This window comes from Eleutherodactylus coqui, chromosome 6 (assembly GCF_035609145.1).
Source record: "Eleutherodactylus coqui strain aEleCoq1 chromosome 6, aEleCoq1.hap1, whole genome shotgun sequence".
In the NCBI taxonomy this organism is placed as follows: Eukaryota; Metazoa; Chordata; class Amphibia; order Anura; family Eleutherodactylidae; genus Eleutherodactylus; species Eleutherodactylus coqui.
This window is the reverse complement of record NC_089842.1, coordinates 83,714,999-83,730,279: the sequence shown is the minus strand read 5'-3', so window position 1 is coordinate 83,730,279 and position 15,281 is coordinate 83,714,999. Positions and strand designations below refer to the sequence as shown.

The 15,281-nt window shown below is 41.0% G+C and overlaps 1 protein-coding gene across 1 annotated transcript; it reads right to left on the bottom strand.

Moving 5' to 3' along the window:
• Window positions 1-804: 804 nt before the first annotated feature.
• LOC136631376 (hyaluronan synthase 1-like) lies at window positions 805-6,162 on the bottom strand. Its single transcript, XM_066605650.1, has 4 exons — window positions 5,302-6,162; window positions 3,944-4,169; window positions 2,248-2,380; window positions 805-1,577 (listed from the first exon to the last, which is right to left on the bottom strand). The coding sequence occupies exons 1-4, from the start codon at window positions 6,160-6,162 to the stop codon at window positions 905-907; spliced, it is 1,893 nt and encodes a 630-aa protein (XP_066461747.1). The 3' UTR covers window positions 805-904.
• Between the last annotated feature and the right edge of the window lie 9,119 nt (window positions 6,163-15,281).

Below are 15,281 nucleotides of genomic sequence, written 5' to 3'. Positions count from 1 at the left end.
TAGGCAGCAAATAGAACCCATTGACTTCAATTCGTTCACTCACATGCTCTATTTTCAGGCGCAATTGCACACCAAAAGCCCCTGTCTACACGAAATTGCACACCAAACCGTGCAATTTTGTGGGGCTAAGCAATACAACCTAGGCCAACTACCATGTTTCCCCTGAATATAAGACACTGTCTTATATTATTTTTTACCTCAATTATTTTTGGTCTCCGTCGCTGCTGCAGATTTCCGTGTCCTCCTGCACAAGGACAGAGCAGTTCTTCCTGGTAGCGGGGCTTGAATACCCCGCCTCCAGCAAGCTAATGCTCTGATTGGTTAATCGAGCGCCGTTTCAGACAATGAGAGCCAGCGCTTGATTAACCAATCACACCTATTCATTGAAAATATACATCAGGGTAGGACTTATTATCGGGAAAACACGGTAGATCAGTGTACCCGCTTACCGAGTTAGCTGACCCACCTACTCAAACATAGCGCTGCTGGGACTGCGCTGATGTGAGCGGTCCCAGGAGCACAATAAAGTACAGTAAAATGTGCCAATACGGGCGCAATAGCCCATGATCGTGTGCCCTGCATAGCGCATATACACCACGTGATAGCAAGCGTATATGCACTCATGCCCGTGTGAGGCCGCCCTTAGTTACGGTTTCTTGAGCGCATGAAGACCAAGATAATACAATAAGTAAAAAATGAAGTAAGAAAAGTAGAGATACCATATTGAAAGACACTTTTGAAGACCTGCTTCTAATATAGGTGGTGTACCACACCCATTGACAATGATAGAACCACTATAATGTTAGTCTGGTCTTCTTCAGGCTTCCTTATATCTTGGCTAATACTTCTGGTAGTATGTGCTTCATGTTCTGTTGGATCAATGTTTCTCATTTTTCATCTCTGGTCAATTATCAATATCATAGTAATCACGCCTCTTCCTGCAACAGCGCCTAATCCATATCCAGTAAAGGGCAACCATTAGTAGCCAGTAGCTGGCGTAAGCACTCGCTCCATAGATTAAGTAGTTTTTCTCAGCATCAATAAGTTTGCACTCAGCACAAAGTGACATCATGACAATGGTATAGATCAGACCAGCAAGGAGAATTCCCCACCAAATGGACAAGGGAAGAAGAGGGATATAGTTGCCTACCATCTTCTTCCTTCCAGATGTTCCCCAGTTGCTCTTGTTCATAGTAAGAATGGCAAAGTACTTTGTTGGAAGGAGGCCAGCCATATACAGCACAGCATACAAGGACATGAATATCATGACCATGTTACCTCTAAGGAAACACGCATACAAGGCTTTGACGGTAGCAATGATTTGGATGGTGAGAAGAACCCATATAATGTCCCACAGGTGGCAACTGAAGAAGAGTTTTATTACTGTAGCCGTAACAAAAAATGGAAAGATGCCAGCAATAATTGATTCATAGGTCATCCAAAGGTGATGCTTGTGCCACCAAAGAGCATTGTACAGCCATTCCCGGAAGTAAGACTTGGTCCAACGGGTCTGTTGGTTCAACCAACGTAAGAACTGAGCAGGAGTCTCAGAGTAGCATTTTGATCGTGCAGTGTACCTGTAAAAACACATTTTATTAGAAATGTCTAGTATATACTATTTTTCATTTAGAATATTATTAATTCAAATACCTAAATAATGTTTTTTGACTAATGAGATGTGAAAGGTTGAAAGTAACATAAAAAGAGGTCTATATAAGGTGAAACTGTGTCAACTAATGTTGGGGGAATCTTCTAACAAAAAAGGTATTTCTAACTGTGGGCAACCCCTTTGAAATGTTTTGGTTGCACTGTAGACTAACTACTGTATGTTGTTAGGTTGAAGAACACATCTATTTTGATCTATAACAAATGTGGATTGTGTTGAGTTGATCCAGAAGAAGACAAAAAAATAAATTCATGTCACAACTACATACTGATCATACTAGGAATATCTTATCTTACATGAACACTGTCCTTATAATAGCTTTGGCCAAGTTTATTGCACTATACACCACTATGCCATCTACAAATTCTTCTAGATGACCCAGTTCAGCTTGAATGATATTTTATAGCAAACCTAGTTGAGTGGGCTCAATCCTTTCAAAAATTACATAGACCACATTTTCTTATATCCTTACCTCCTTCAAGAGGACCACACCTCTAGAAGAATAGTTTGGTCTACCACACATTTTTTAATACTGCATTTTCTTTAATACAACAGACCCATCATCCTGCTGTGGTACTCACTTAGTTGAATACCCAATACTGAGCATTCTGTTGGTCAGATGCCGATCATCTCCAAAAGTACAATGAGTTCCCAAAAACTTCTGATTATACCAAGACTCAAGAAAGGTTTGAAGTAGATCATTTCGGTAAAGACCTGAAAATTAATTGAAATATATGATTTATGTACACTGAATTAAAATTTGAGATATCTACAGAGAAATCAGATATAATAGCGGCCATATTTTATAAATGAAGTATAGATCATGATTTGCCTTAGGATCTATGAACTGTGTCTGCTTTTCCAAAGAACCTTGAAAACACTTTCAAGCATGGTGCGAATAAAAGAAATGTTCTTCATTTTTGGCTATCTTGCTCTTGTTTGTTGACAATGTGGGCCAGTGGATAGAAGATTATTGCACAGGTTCCAACCACCAATTAAATTAAGGGATACACAGAACCTGGGCTGGGTCTCTACACTTCTTAAGGGATTCTTGAGTTAAAAGATTTTATTTTGCTCTTACCTACAATATTATCCAGAAAATATGTAGTGTCCCGGTCTACTTGTGGATCTGTGTCGGTCAAAATTTATTTGAATTAATTTACCAGTAGGTGGCAGTCTTTACACTATTTCACTATTTATTAGGGGCTCATTAATATCTGTTCAGAGCCCACATTGCATATTGTTAAAAATTAGTGCTGCATGTAAAGATTTTTTTTTCTAATAAAATGTTGGACACCATAATAGTTATATAATTATATACCATCAGAGTCAGTTCCAGTGACGTGATTATTTTTCCTGCTCTGCATCTATAATGGAGCAGAACAATGGAAAGTTATAATCGCAGCAAACTCCAATTTGTATGAGACCTTAGTTACTGGTAATTGGCCAAGCAACTTACATTGTCAGTCTTTAGTTGCACAAGCGATTTTACGCGGCAATTTAGCCGCGTTTGACGCCGGCCAAAAAGCGCGATAATCTGAGTCATTGGATTTCAATGCATTCGTTCACATGGGTGATTTTGCAGCATGAACAATCGCTTGGCGGGGAAATATACCACATATGCTGCTGATTCTGGCAGGCACTTTTACGCGCAACCGGAAAAGATATGTCTGGATCTATCTTTCGACCGAAATACGTTGGCAGCTCCCATAGGCTCCTATGGGAGCTGGAAAAAAAGGGAGGGGGAGGCAGCTTAGCAGGGTCCAACGCAGGGAAAAGCTTACAGGTGCCTCTATTTGGGCATTTGAAGTCATTCCGAGGATTTATGCCAAGTGAGGGATTGCCGGGCTGCGGTGTATTTTTTCACTAAAACGTTGCACCAGGCCCCATGAATGGATGGGAAAATGCTAATTAAGCTCGGGACTTGATCACATTATTTCTTCATTCACGTGATTTAATGGTGCATGTGGGTCACCACAAAAACGCAAACGCTCGTGTGAAGGAACCCTCAGAAGATGAGATTAAAATGGTTCTATATATTGCCTCTGTTGGCAATACAAAGATACTGCACTATTAGAAACTAAAGGGAAAAAAAACAGTGTCAAAATCATCATACGCGGCATAAAGGAACCTGCGACAATGTGAAAATGTTTGAGTTTTTATCAATGTTTTCTGCTTTTATTTTACTGATAATGGATATCTCATTATATGAGCCAATGTGATGGAACTTGTAATCTATACAAAGTCACTGAGCTCACATAGTTTATGAAGACTTACCTAGAGGACCACTAATGCAAGAGACACAGTTGAAGTAAGACTGGCAAGCCCTTTCCACATTGAAGGCAATCCAATACCGCAAACTGCTCATGAAACTTATATAGGAGTCTGAGAGGTTCAGGATGCGCACGTCTCCTCCTACGGCTCCATACCGATCATTAGACTCCAGGACCTTCACAAGTTCTACAGTGGCCAAAGGCTCTAGTTTTGTGTCTGAGTCACACACCTGTAAGTACGAATAGTAAATTCACATAGCTTATTCTTAATTGCCGAGTTACAAATCAGCAATTATACATAATTTATTAATCAACATTTGCTATTTACATGCTACATATATCCATGTCTCAGAGTTATAAACATTGCATCCAAGAAGGCCACTAACAATATTGTGTACCATAAACTCATTTTTTTCAGAAAATAATTTTTTAAGATGTCACAAAAGTGTCATTGGTTGGGGTCAAAGGGACCATTAACACTTGATTACTCTCAAGAGACAACCGAATGGCTAAGAACTGTGTGATTTTTGGCCACTGGAAGAAATGAGCATTGTGATGGGTGTTCAATAGAGATGAGCGAGTATACTCGCTAAGGCTAACTACTCGAGCGAGTAGTGCCTTAGCCGAGTATCCTCCCGCTCGTCTGTAAAGATTCGGCTGCCGGCGCGGGTGACAGGTGAGTTGCGGCGGTGAGCAGGGGGTAGCGGGGGGGAGAGAGGGAGAGAGAGATCACCCCTCCGTTCCTCCCCGCTCTCCCCCGCCGCCCCCCGCATCTTTAGAGACAAGCGGGAGGATCCTTGGCTAAGGCACTACTCGCTCGAGTAGTTAGCCTTAGCGAGTATACTCGCTTATCTCTAGTGTTCAATTCAAAAAGCAATGGGATGAAACTGAAAGGGAGGAGACACAGATTAAATATTAGAAAAAACTTTCTGACAGTGAGAGTGATCAATAAGTGGAACAGGTTACCACAGGAGGTGGTGAGTTCTCCTTCAGTGGAAGTGTTCAAACAAAGGCTGGAGAAATATCTGTCTGGAATGATTTAGTGAATCCTGCACTGAGCAGGGGGGTGAACCAGATGACCCTGGAGATCCCTTCCAACTCTACCATTCTATGATTCTAGGATATTCACAAAAAGCTGCGGGTTACTTGTAAAAATAAAACTTGAAGCTTCCGAGCCCCAGTGTAAAATCTGAGACACAACTACTATGTGTCATTCAGAATACTGGTATCTTATTATTTATCAGAAGAACCTTTGCACCACCTCAGACACTGGAGAACCTGGTGGTACAACTACTATCTCTGCACCCTCTATAGCTACATCCCTGGTCATTGGTAAATTAAAGTGAAGGATGTTTGTCTTACCTGGATATAGTCTACACTATCTCCCAGTGCTTTGAAGGCCGTGTACATGACTTCTCTCTTTCCACCCCATTTTTGCATGATGCATACACATCGCTTCGTCCTAATAAGAGTTTCAACCTCTATTCTTGTGGGATCTTCCATCTCAATTTCTGTATACACAGGCAATGGCTCTTCTTGAAGATGATCCTGCATCTCTAATCCAGTAGTGAATGGCCCAGGATTTACTACAGTATTATTATACAGAGGGACTTCATTCATTCCGGCATGGATATTATTCTGGTCTAGAGATTCAATATTAACATGTATATGATTTTGATATAATTGTTCTTGGGGCATGATGTCTCCAACACCATAGAATTTTTCAGCTGTGTCTTTGTCCCAGTGATGGTAGTTATTTTTCCAGACATACGTCCCTACATCGTCTTTGGCAAAAATTTCTTTAAACATGTCCATCATGTATTGGTCATCTGGACTGTTACCATCAATTACCATGATGATTCTAAGTTTATCTGGGGGGTACTGTGTGTTTTTGACAGACTCCAGGCATTCACGTAAATAAGCAGGATCTTCTTGGTAGGCAGATATTGTCAAGGCTACAGATTTGGTGTATGAGCATGGCATACCGACTTTTCTCATCTTCCTGTGCTCTAAATAGGCAAAAAAACTCTGGAGGATAAGATGGGCTGAGAGAAAGGCACCATAGATGCCAAATGCCATGATTCTAAACTCATCTGTGGCTATGGGTATGCTGTCAATAAACGCCCATAATACCCCAGCCAGAATGATAAAAGCAAAGGAGAAAGTCACGATTCTTCGAACTACACCCACCCACGGGCGTTGATCTTTTTGTATATCGGACATTTTTTTTTGAAGGGCTCCCAACTGTGAGAGAGCTATGAAGATTGTATCTGCAAAAATAAAAAGCACTCATTACTTGACATAAACAAGTTTCTCACAACGATATGCCATATATAGTCTTACATCTTAACAAATTTGACTCTAGACTCTTGTGGTATATTACTTTTGACCTAAGCGCAGCTGTTATTTTGAACACTTTATGGTAATATTACATGGTCTTTTTAAGGCACTGTTGGTATTGAACTCTGTATGTCACTGTTATTTGGCACTGTAAGGTGGTATTAATTGGAAACCATGTGCTAGTGATTCCCTAAACCAGTTGCTTTCTAAAGAATTCCTCTACATACATTGATCTAGCACAGACAGGGAACATATGGTTATCATTTAAAAAAATCACTGAGAATTAATTTGCATTTAAGACACAGATCAGATAGAACACTAGATGAACTTGTGTGGAATGAACATTAAATGTATAGAAGTAATATAGAAATAATGTCATGATTTCAAATTGTACCTAGCAACTTTCAGTAATTTACTGTATCTGCCCCACAATAGCTTGAATTAGGGATTAGGTAAGAAATACAGAATTATCTAATAAAGGCTATATAACATTGACTACATTTTAATTTTTAACATTTACTTTTTCTCCTCATAAGAATTAATATCACAAGTCACAAACCAACATTTTGCATAATTGACATGTTACTATATGTAACCTATCTGTAAATACTGTGGCAGATATGCATGCAGATGTGACAACTGTATACTCTAACAGTAATAAGCAATATGTAGAACATTATCTATCTATCTCATATCTCTCTATCTCATATCTATCCATCCAATCTATCTATCTATCTCATATCTATCTATCTCATATCTCTCTATCTCATATCTATCTATCTATCTATCTCATATCTCTCTATCTCATATCTATCTATCTATCTATCTATCTATCTATCTCATATCTCTCTATCTCATATCTATCTATCCAATCTATCTATCTATCTCATATCCATCTATCTATCTCATATCTCTCTATCTCATATCTATCTATCTATCTATCTATCTATCTATCTCATATCTATCTATCTATCTATCTATCTATCTATCTATCTATCTATCTATCTATCTATCTATCTATCTATCTATCTATCTATCATCTATCTCATATCTATCTATCTATCTCATATCTCTCTATCTCATATCTATCTATCTATCTATCTATCTATCTATCTATCTATCTATCTATCTATCTATCATCTATCTCATATCTATCTATTCAATCAATCTATGTATCTGTCCAATTTATCTATTCAGTTAGGTTTATCTATCTATCTAGTCATATAATAGCTCTCTACTCTTCTACATTGCTAGCAAGTATATGAACTGTGACTATAAAACATAAGAGTTTGTCTTACCCGATCAGCTTAGCGACTCCACTTTGACAGTTTCTTGCACAGTCTCATGCTGCCTCCAAGTGTGTTTCTTCTTATAGGGGACACACCTTACACATGTCATGACTATGTAATAGCTGAAATACGTCTTTTCTGTCTGGCAGGATTTTTTAACACTTGCTCACATGCCAACAGGGAGTTAAATTGCATTTGTCACCAACTTACAGCCCCAAAAGCTCAGCATATGGGCTGAAAGTAGGTAACCTGCTGAGCCCAGAGGTGTAAGTGTTATACTTACCTCCTCCATTGTCCCCCTGGTGTCAGCACTGAAAGTGGAGTGCTAAGTAGTCCGGCCATTCAAATTTTATATGCATTGAGTGGTGGCTTTCAGCGCTCACACTGGGGAGGTAAGTATAACACTTACATCCCTGTATTTAGCAGGTCACATACTTTCAGCCCATAAGCTTAGCCTATAGGGCTAAAAGTAGGTGATAGAGTCAGGTTCACTTATATTGTGAAATTACTTACATGACAATGTTTGTTTTACAGTGAAGTTCTAAATACTGTATAAACGACTTTGCATAAATGAATCGTACAAATATATATTTTATTACAGAATAATACCCTTTTCTTCACTTTTCAGACTCCTTCCCTCCTCCTTGCTACCTCCTGATCACTCTCCATTTTCAGAACGAAAGATGAAAGCTGAATCAGCTTTAGGCCTCGGTCACACGACCGTTTTTTGGTCTGATCTGCAGACACGCATGCAATCTGCAGATCTATAGACCCAATGCATCCCAATGGGATCGGTCACATGTCTGCTTTTTATGCGGATGTGCGATCAATTATAGGACACAACGATTCGCAGAACGCGCCTATCTGCGTTCTGCGCATTGCTGTGTTCTATATATGCGCTCAATGGGGCCGGCGGCAGCAGCGCCGACCCCATTGCGAACATATACTTAAAGATCGTTCTCCTCTGCCACAGCTGTAACAGCTGTGGCAGAGGAGAACGATGTTCGCCCATTAAATTCAATGGAGCCGGCAATACAGCCGGCTCCATTGAAAGCAATGGGCCAGCTCGGGATGAATTTTCGGGAAGGGCTTAAAAATCTAAGCCCTTCCCTGAAAACCATCCTAAAATGTGTAAAAATAAAAAATAAAAGTATATTCACCTTTTTCTTACAGCCGGAGTTCAGCAGCGTCCGGCAGGCAGTTCTGAACTGCTCTGTGTAGTATTCAGCAGGCGGGGATTTAAAATCCCCGCCTGCTGAATGGGCTGCCTCTGATTGGTCACAGTCCTCACCAATCAGAGGCAGCTCTCACTCATCCATTCATGAATTCATGAATGGGTGAGTGAGTGCTGCCTCTGATTGGCTGAGCGCAGGGACCAATCAGAGGCAGCTCTCAGCTATTGAATGACAGCTGAGAACTGCCAGCCGGACGTGGCTGAACTCCGGCTGCAAGAAAAAGGTGAGTATACTTTTTTTTTTTTACACATTTTAGGATGGTTTTCAGGGAAGGGCTTATATTTTTAAGCCCTTCCCGAAAATTCATCCCGCGCTCGCCGGCAGCCTATTGCTTTCAATGGAGCCGGCTGTATTGCTGGCTCCATTGAATTCAATGGGCGAACATCGTTCTCCTCTGCCACAGCTGTGCCACAGCTGTGGCAGAGGAGAGCGGGCAGCGCTGGGCCATTTCGCCGAAAACGCTGCTAGCTGCAGATTTGTTGGTGAATTGTCGGCCCTGGTCACGCGATTTGCGGATGCGCATCCGTTATGCGATCCGCAAATCGCACGAAAAAACACCCGTGTGACCGAGGCCTTACTGAGGGATCAGCTTACCACTTGAATTAACCTCACTAGAATGCTGATTTTAAAACTTGAGAACATATACATAACTCGATAGAACATTGTGTGTGTGTACACGTATGCATAGATAGATAGATATATCTGTAGATATATATAAACAATTTTTTTCTCAACTTCTGCCTCTGCACCCCTTATAGCTCCACTTTGGTTATTTTGGAAATCTTGTAGGCCCTACACAAGTCTTTGGTTTTGCCTGGAATATTTCTTTAGGGCCACAGCAGAGTTCAATGATACATCCCCTACATAAATGCCAGTGTTCATACATCAAAGTCCTTAATGTTGTTGTAGAAGATTATTTACAATATACCTGCACTTGGTGTGCAGCTTGAGAGTGTATAAAACTCAAGGGGCTAAGATATAGCAGCTTAGCTGTACTATACCTCTAAATAATGCAGTCACCATATGATAGTCAGATAGCAGTTCTACACGGTGATAGTATGTTACCTCCAGTGATCACATGTGGCGTCTTCTCTGATCTGTGACATCAGTTTTCTTCATTATCTGAGCCAAAGACCAACATCAAGATATTTTCCAGCTACCACTCATCTCTGTGCAGTTTTCTGACCCTGTTGCAACCCCTACTGCTTTTTTCAGTAGAAGTACCCCCAAAAAGTATTAGTGGTTCCCTTAAGCACTAGAGCCTCCTATGGGGCTTCTAGAATTATATAATGGCCCCTAAATCTAATGTATCACCTCCTCTGTGGTCCCTGAAGTTTATATAGTTCCCTTTCTATAGCACTAAATATGCTTTGTAGTCAATGGTAGAAATATCTCTCGCTTACTAATATAGTGATGTGTTTTAACTGGTAATAGCTGATATAATACACTGAGCCTGGGAATTAACCTTCTAAAGAATTCTCATAGTAACTAATAACCATCATCTTCTATTTTCACAATAACTTAGGTGATGATGAACAGACAAAACATTCATGTGTATGTGATGTCACCACTGCATCATAAGCTTAAAAAATAATATCCGAAGAGCCAATTCTGTAACTCTATGGATGGCTACTTTACTGGGACCAATGATCACACTAACTTTGGAGAACTTAAAATTGATCACAACTGATCACACAGTGGTATGTTGAGTAACAGAAGTGTCAGGCTGTATTCACTTGCGAATGCGATTGTGATCAGTGAAAAACTGACCATTTTCCATGCAGTTTTCATGATTTCTTCACACAAATGATATATGCACGGTTTTATTGCACATTTTTATCATACATTTTTCTCTGCTCTGCTTCTTTTTTATGTACTCCCCATAGTAACCTGCATTAAATACATATCACGCTCGCATGAATTGCTCCCATAGAAAATAATTCTTGAAGAATCACACAAAGATAGGACATGCAGCGATTTTTCTAACTCAGACGATAGACCTGACATAAAAATCGCTTGTGTAAATTAACCCATTCCGTTACCCCACGTCTTAGTGTGTCACTGTCCTGTATCCTAAATGCCAAAGTGTCATTATCTTGCACCACAAGTGTCACTGTAGCATTATCCTACACTTGAATTGTCTTTATGTCACTGTACCTCGTGTGTCATGCACCCCAGTTGTCATTGTCCTGTACCCAAGTTTCAAGGTGTCATTGTTTTGTACCCCTTGTTACTGCGTCACTATCTTGTATCCCCAATGTCACAGTATCGTTATCTTGTACCCCAACTCTCAGTATGCTATTGCCCTGTACTTCATATGTAAGTGTGATATTTTTTCCCCAAGTGACAATATGTTGCGTTACCTGTCACATGCTGTACCAGAATTCATCTTTGCCATGAAAGCCTGAGGACAGCTTTGACATAGAAAATGAAATTTACCTACCGTACAGTATGTTAATGCTTGATGATGATGATGATGATGATGATGATGATTATCTGTTGAGTTGCATCCGACCTTCGGTCACTTCATAGATGAATGTTCTCCATGCATTCCTGTCTTTCACCGCTTCTTTCAGTTCAGCGATTGACATGTTGCTGGTGGCCTTGATTATATCTAGACATCTTGTTCTTTGTCGTCCAGATACGTAGTTTAGATGTAGACAACATCCCTTCACAATACGCAGTCAAAGTGAATAACAGATTTGAAGTGCTAAGCACCATCGGAAAATACCTTGACGAATTATGGGAAGAAATCAGATCCATCATGGGGGATACAGCTGATCAAATCATCCCTTTCAAAAAATCAGCAAAATGACCGCAATGGCTATTGGATGAATCCATCAGAATCACCAGCAAGCGCCGAGCAGCTAAAGCAGCGGGCACCATCGTTGAATTCATACAGCTAAATGTTAGGGCTTACCTTGAGTTAAAAAAAAAAGTTGCATTAGGTCCTAGGCTACAATGTTTACTCCTTCATGTATTTCAGATATCTAACCTGCAACATGCTCCTGGTTTTAGACTTTTCTCATGTATGGCTGTCCCTCCCAGTAATACCTGCTAGATCTGAGTTTTGTGTGTCCAGGATGCTGCTGCTTGTAGGTAGCAGTCTTCGATCAGTACATGTATATTTCTGTACCACTATCCTCTTCTACAGCCTATCAGGGATCTTTTGACCCTTGTGCTGTCAGACACTGTTGTTGAGTGTGTAAGTCCCCCAATCCACCCGTATTCAGCCATGGGTTCTCTCCTCTCTCTATATACAGTGCTGATAGACTGCCTATGTTACTCAGCTGTTCCCCCTTGCTACTGCCTTTTGTGATCTACCCTCTCTGAATACTTGGATTCTTTTCACTTGTAATACACAGCAGTGGGTGTTTGAGCAGCAGTGTTTGGGGAAGTAGATTGGTCCCAGACCAGAAATGGGAGACTGTGCAAGCAAAGGGTGTTAGTGCATCTGTGATCAGTGAGCAGTTAAAAGAGAGCCTATATGCCATAACAGCCTGCGGGAACTCCTAGATCCATTGGAGGAGAGACTACGCTCTTGTGGTCCCACTGCACAGTATCCTCAGGCTTCCATCAGCCACAGTAGAGCCAATACCAGAATTGTCGGATACCAGAGTCAGTGGTGATATGCTGAAACAAAGTGGAACTCTAGTGCAGGGGTGTCAAACTCAGGGCCACATCAGCCTTATGGTTGTCTTCAAAGGGCCAATTATAATTGTATAGTAAAAGCTTGTTCACATGTGCCTATTTGCGCAGCATATCATGTGCACAATTTTTGCTCAAGTAATACACAGTGAATAGAACTCATTGATTTAAATAGGTTTGTTTACATAAGCGTATTTTTTTTACACGATATGCAATTGTGTGAAAAACACGCGACATGGCCTATTTTGGTGTGTTTTACATACTGCAACAGGCCAATAAAGTGAAAGGGGCATGCACAAATACAAAAGTGAATACGCAGGAAACCTGTGTATTAACAGCATATTTGCACACCATTTCAAGGAGCCTGTCTGCATTCCTTTTTGCGATCGCACAGTGTATCTGCACACATACGACCCACTGAAGCAGCCAAAAAGTGCGTGTGTAAGCGATTTTTGGTCTCACAAATACACAAAGTATTTTATTACTGAAATGTGCTTACACCATATGAACAAGCCCAAATAGTGAACCCATAGTGGCTGTAGTAGTAATGGTGCCCCCTATAGTGGCCGAGTAGTAATAGTAACCCCATAGTATTCCCAGGGATGCTGCCCGCCAGAGGCCAGTAGCAGCCCCCTATTTGGCTTCTGACCAGACAGCATCCCTACAGGCTTTACACTAACCCTATCTGCAGCTCCAGTATAGCACCAACAGCACCCACTGCTGACTCTGTGCCTGCTGAACTGTCCACTTAGTACAGAGGTCAGCAGTCACAGACTCTGCACTGCGCCACTGTACCAGAGCTGCAGGCGGGATGAGTAGAATTCCTTTAGAAGGGTAATCCTGGCAGCGCACCAGAATATACTGGGTTTGGAGCAGAAGCACTGCTAAGACCCCTATGTAGTGGCCGACGATCGTAATTGTAAACGCAGCTCAAATTACAAACAATGGAAGCTGCTCTTGTAATTGCAGGCTAGGTTCCCATTGATTTCAATGAGAGCTGCGCCTGCAATTACAAGCACTGACCACTACACAGAGGTCAGAGCTGTGCTTCTGCTCCGACCCTGGTGTATCCCGGTGGGTGCTGCCTGGACAACCCCTTTAAGGTTTAATGTACAGCCAGTGGGCCACATAAAATGAGGTGGCAGGCCTGACTCTGCTCACAGGCCTTATATGTGTCATAGAGAAATAGCGACTGTGTACCAAGTGGGTGATGCTCACGATTTATTCTCAATGGATAAAGTTGTACTGTCAATCAAGTCTGACTTCACCTATTGACAACAGCTGTGGAACTGGCCTATTAACAGTGCTGTGGGCTGGACCTATGAAGACCCCAACCAGGTGAAGTGAGGAGTATGGAAAAAAAAGAATGGGGATGTCAACGAGACCTTGACTACAGAGCTATGCAGCCAGCCCTCCTGATTTTATCCAGTAACAGATCCTCTTTAAGTCTCTCCTGATACGTTTTATGCCTGAGACCTTCCAACATTTCTACAGCTTGTCTTTAGACTATTTTATCAATCTGTAAATGAGGCCTCCAGAACTGAACAGAGTATTTCAGATGTGGTCTCACCAGAGCCCTATACAGCGGGATCACGATCTCCCTCTTTCAACTGGTTATACCACTAGACATACAGACAAACATCCTACTTGCTTTCCCTAGCTTTCCTTAGCCGCACTGGTGGCTTATTTTGACACTATCAGAAATCATCCCGCTTAAATACGGAGGATTCCTTCTCCCCAAGTGCATTATTTTACATCTGGGAACATTGATCTGCAGTTTCCCTTGTTTTGACCATTTATCCAGTAGGCTAAATCATTCTCCATGTTCAGGAAACCATCAAGAGTATCAACCCTACTGCACACTTTTGTGTCATCAGCAGTCAGACAGACGTCACTTTTTATAACTTCTCCTATATCACATACCAGCTTATTAATAAGAATAGGACCCAGGACAGACCCTTGTGGTTCCCACTTGGAACCAATTTCTGTTTGGAATACGTAACATTAACATCTGATATCTATCCATGACAAACTGTGAATCTACTGGGCTATCCAGGGATTAAGTTAAATATTCAATGATCCGTATGAATTTCTTGAAATCTGTAAAAATTTACGTTGTATATAAAATATTTCATAATCTCTCATGTAATGCATACACTTTATTTGTAGAAATCAGAGTACTTCTTTAAGGCTTCCTTCGTTCGTAGTTTTTATGGTCTTTTTCTAACTTTTAAGAAACACCATGAATTTCCTGCATTATTTACAAACTTTTTTGGGGGTGTTTTTTTTGCTCTATAGAGAATTCTGTGGGAAAATGCCCGAAAGGCGCATTATACCTACAGCATATGTAGTAAAAACTCCATAAGGCCGGTTTCACACAACCTAGAATCTCACGCGAGATTTGTGTGTTGCGAAATGCACAAATCTTGCACGAATATGAACCCCATTCTTTTGAATAGCGTCATACATATGAGCGACATCTCGGCATGTCCTATCTTTGGGCGTGTCCTCGCATCGCCCATTGTTTACAATGGGTCTGCAAGGCATCACAATGTGTGCTTGATGTACACAAGTGCAATGCGAGGTTTTCCATTGAAAGCAATAGGAAACACACCGCAATTCTCAGCTGCGGCTGTCAGGATCGCTACTTCCCCAAAGTGTTGCGAGGCGGAAGGTCCTATCGGTGGATCACCATGGGATCAGATTTTTGTTCAAGCACCTCTTCATAAAAAAACATAACCTTATTTATTATGTTACTGTGGCAGCTATGAAATATAACTGAAGTTCAGGAATGTTTGCTTGCATGTGTCAGTAAAGGCCACATATCAAG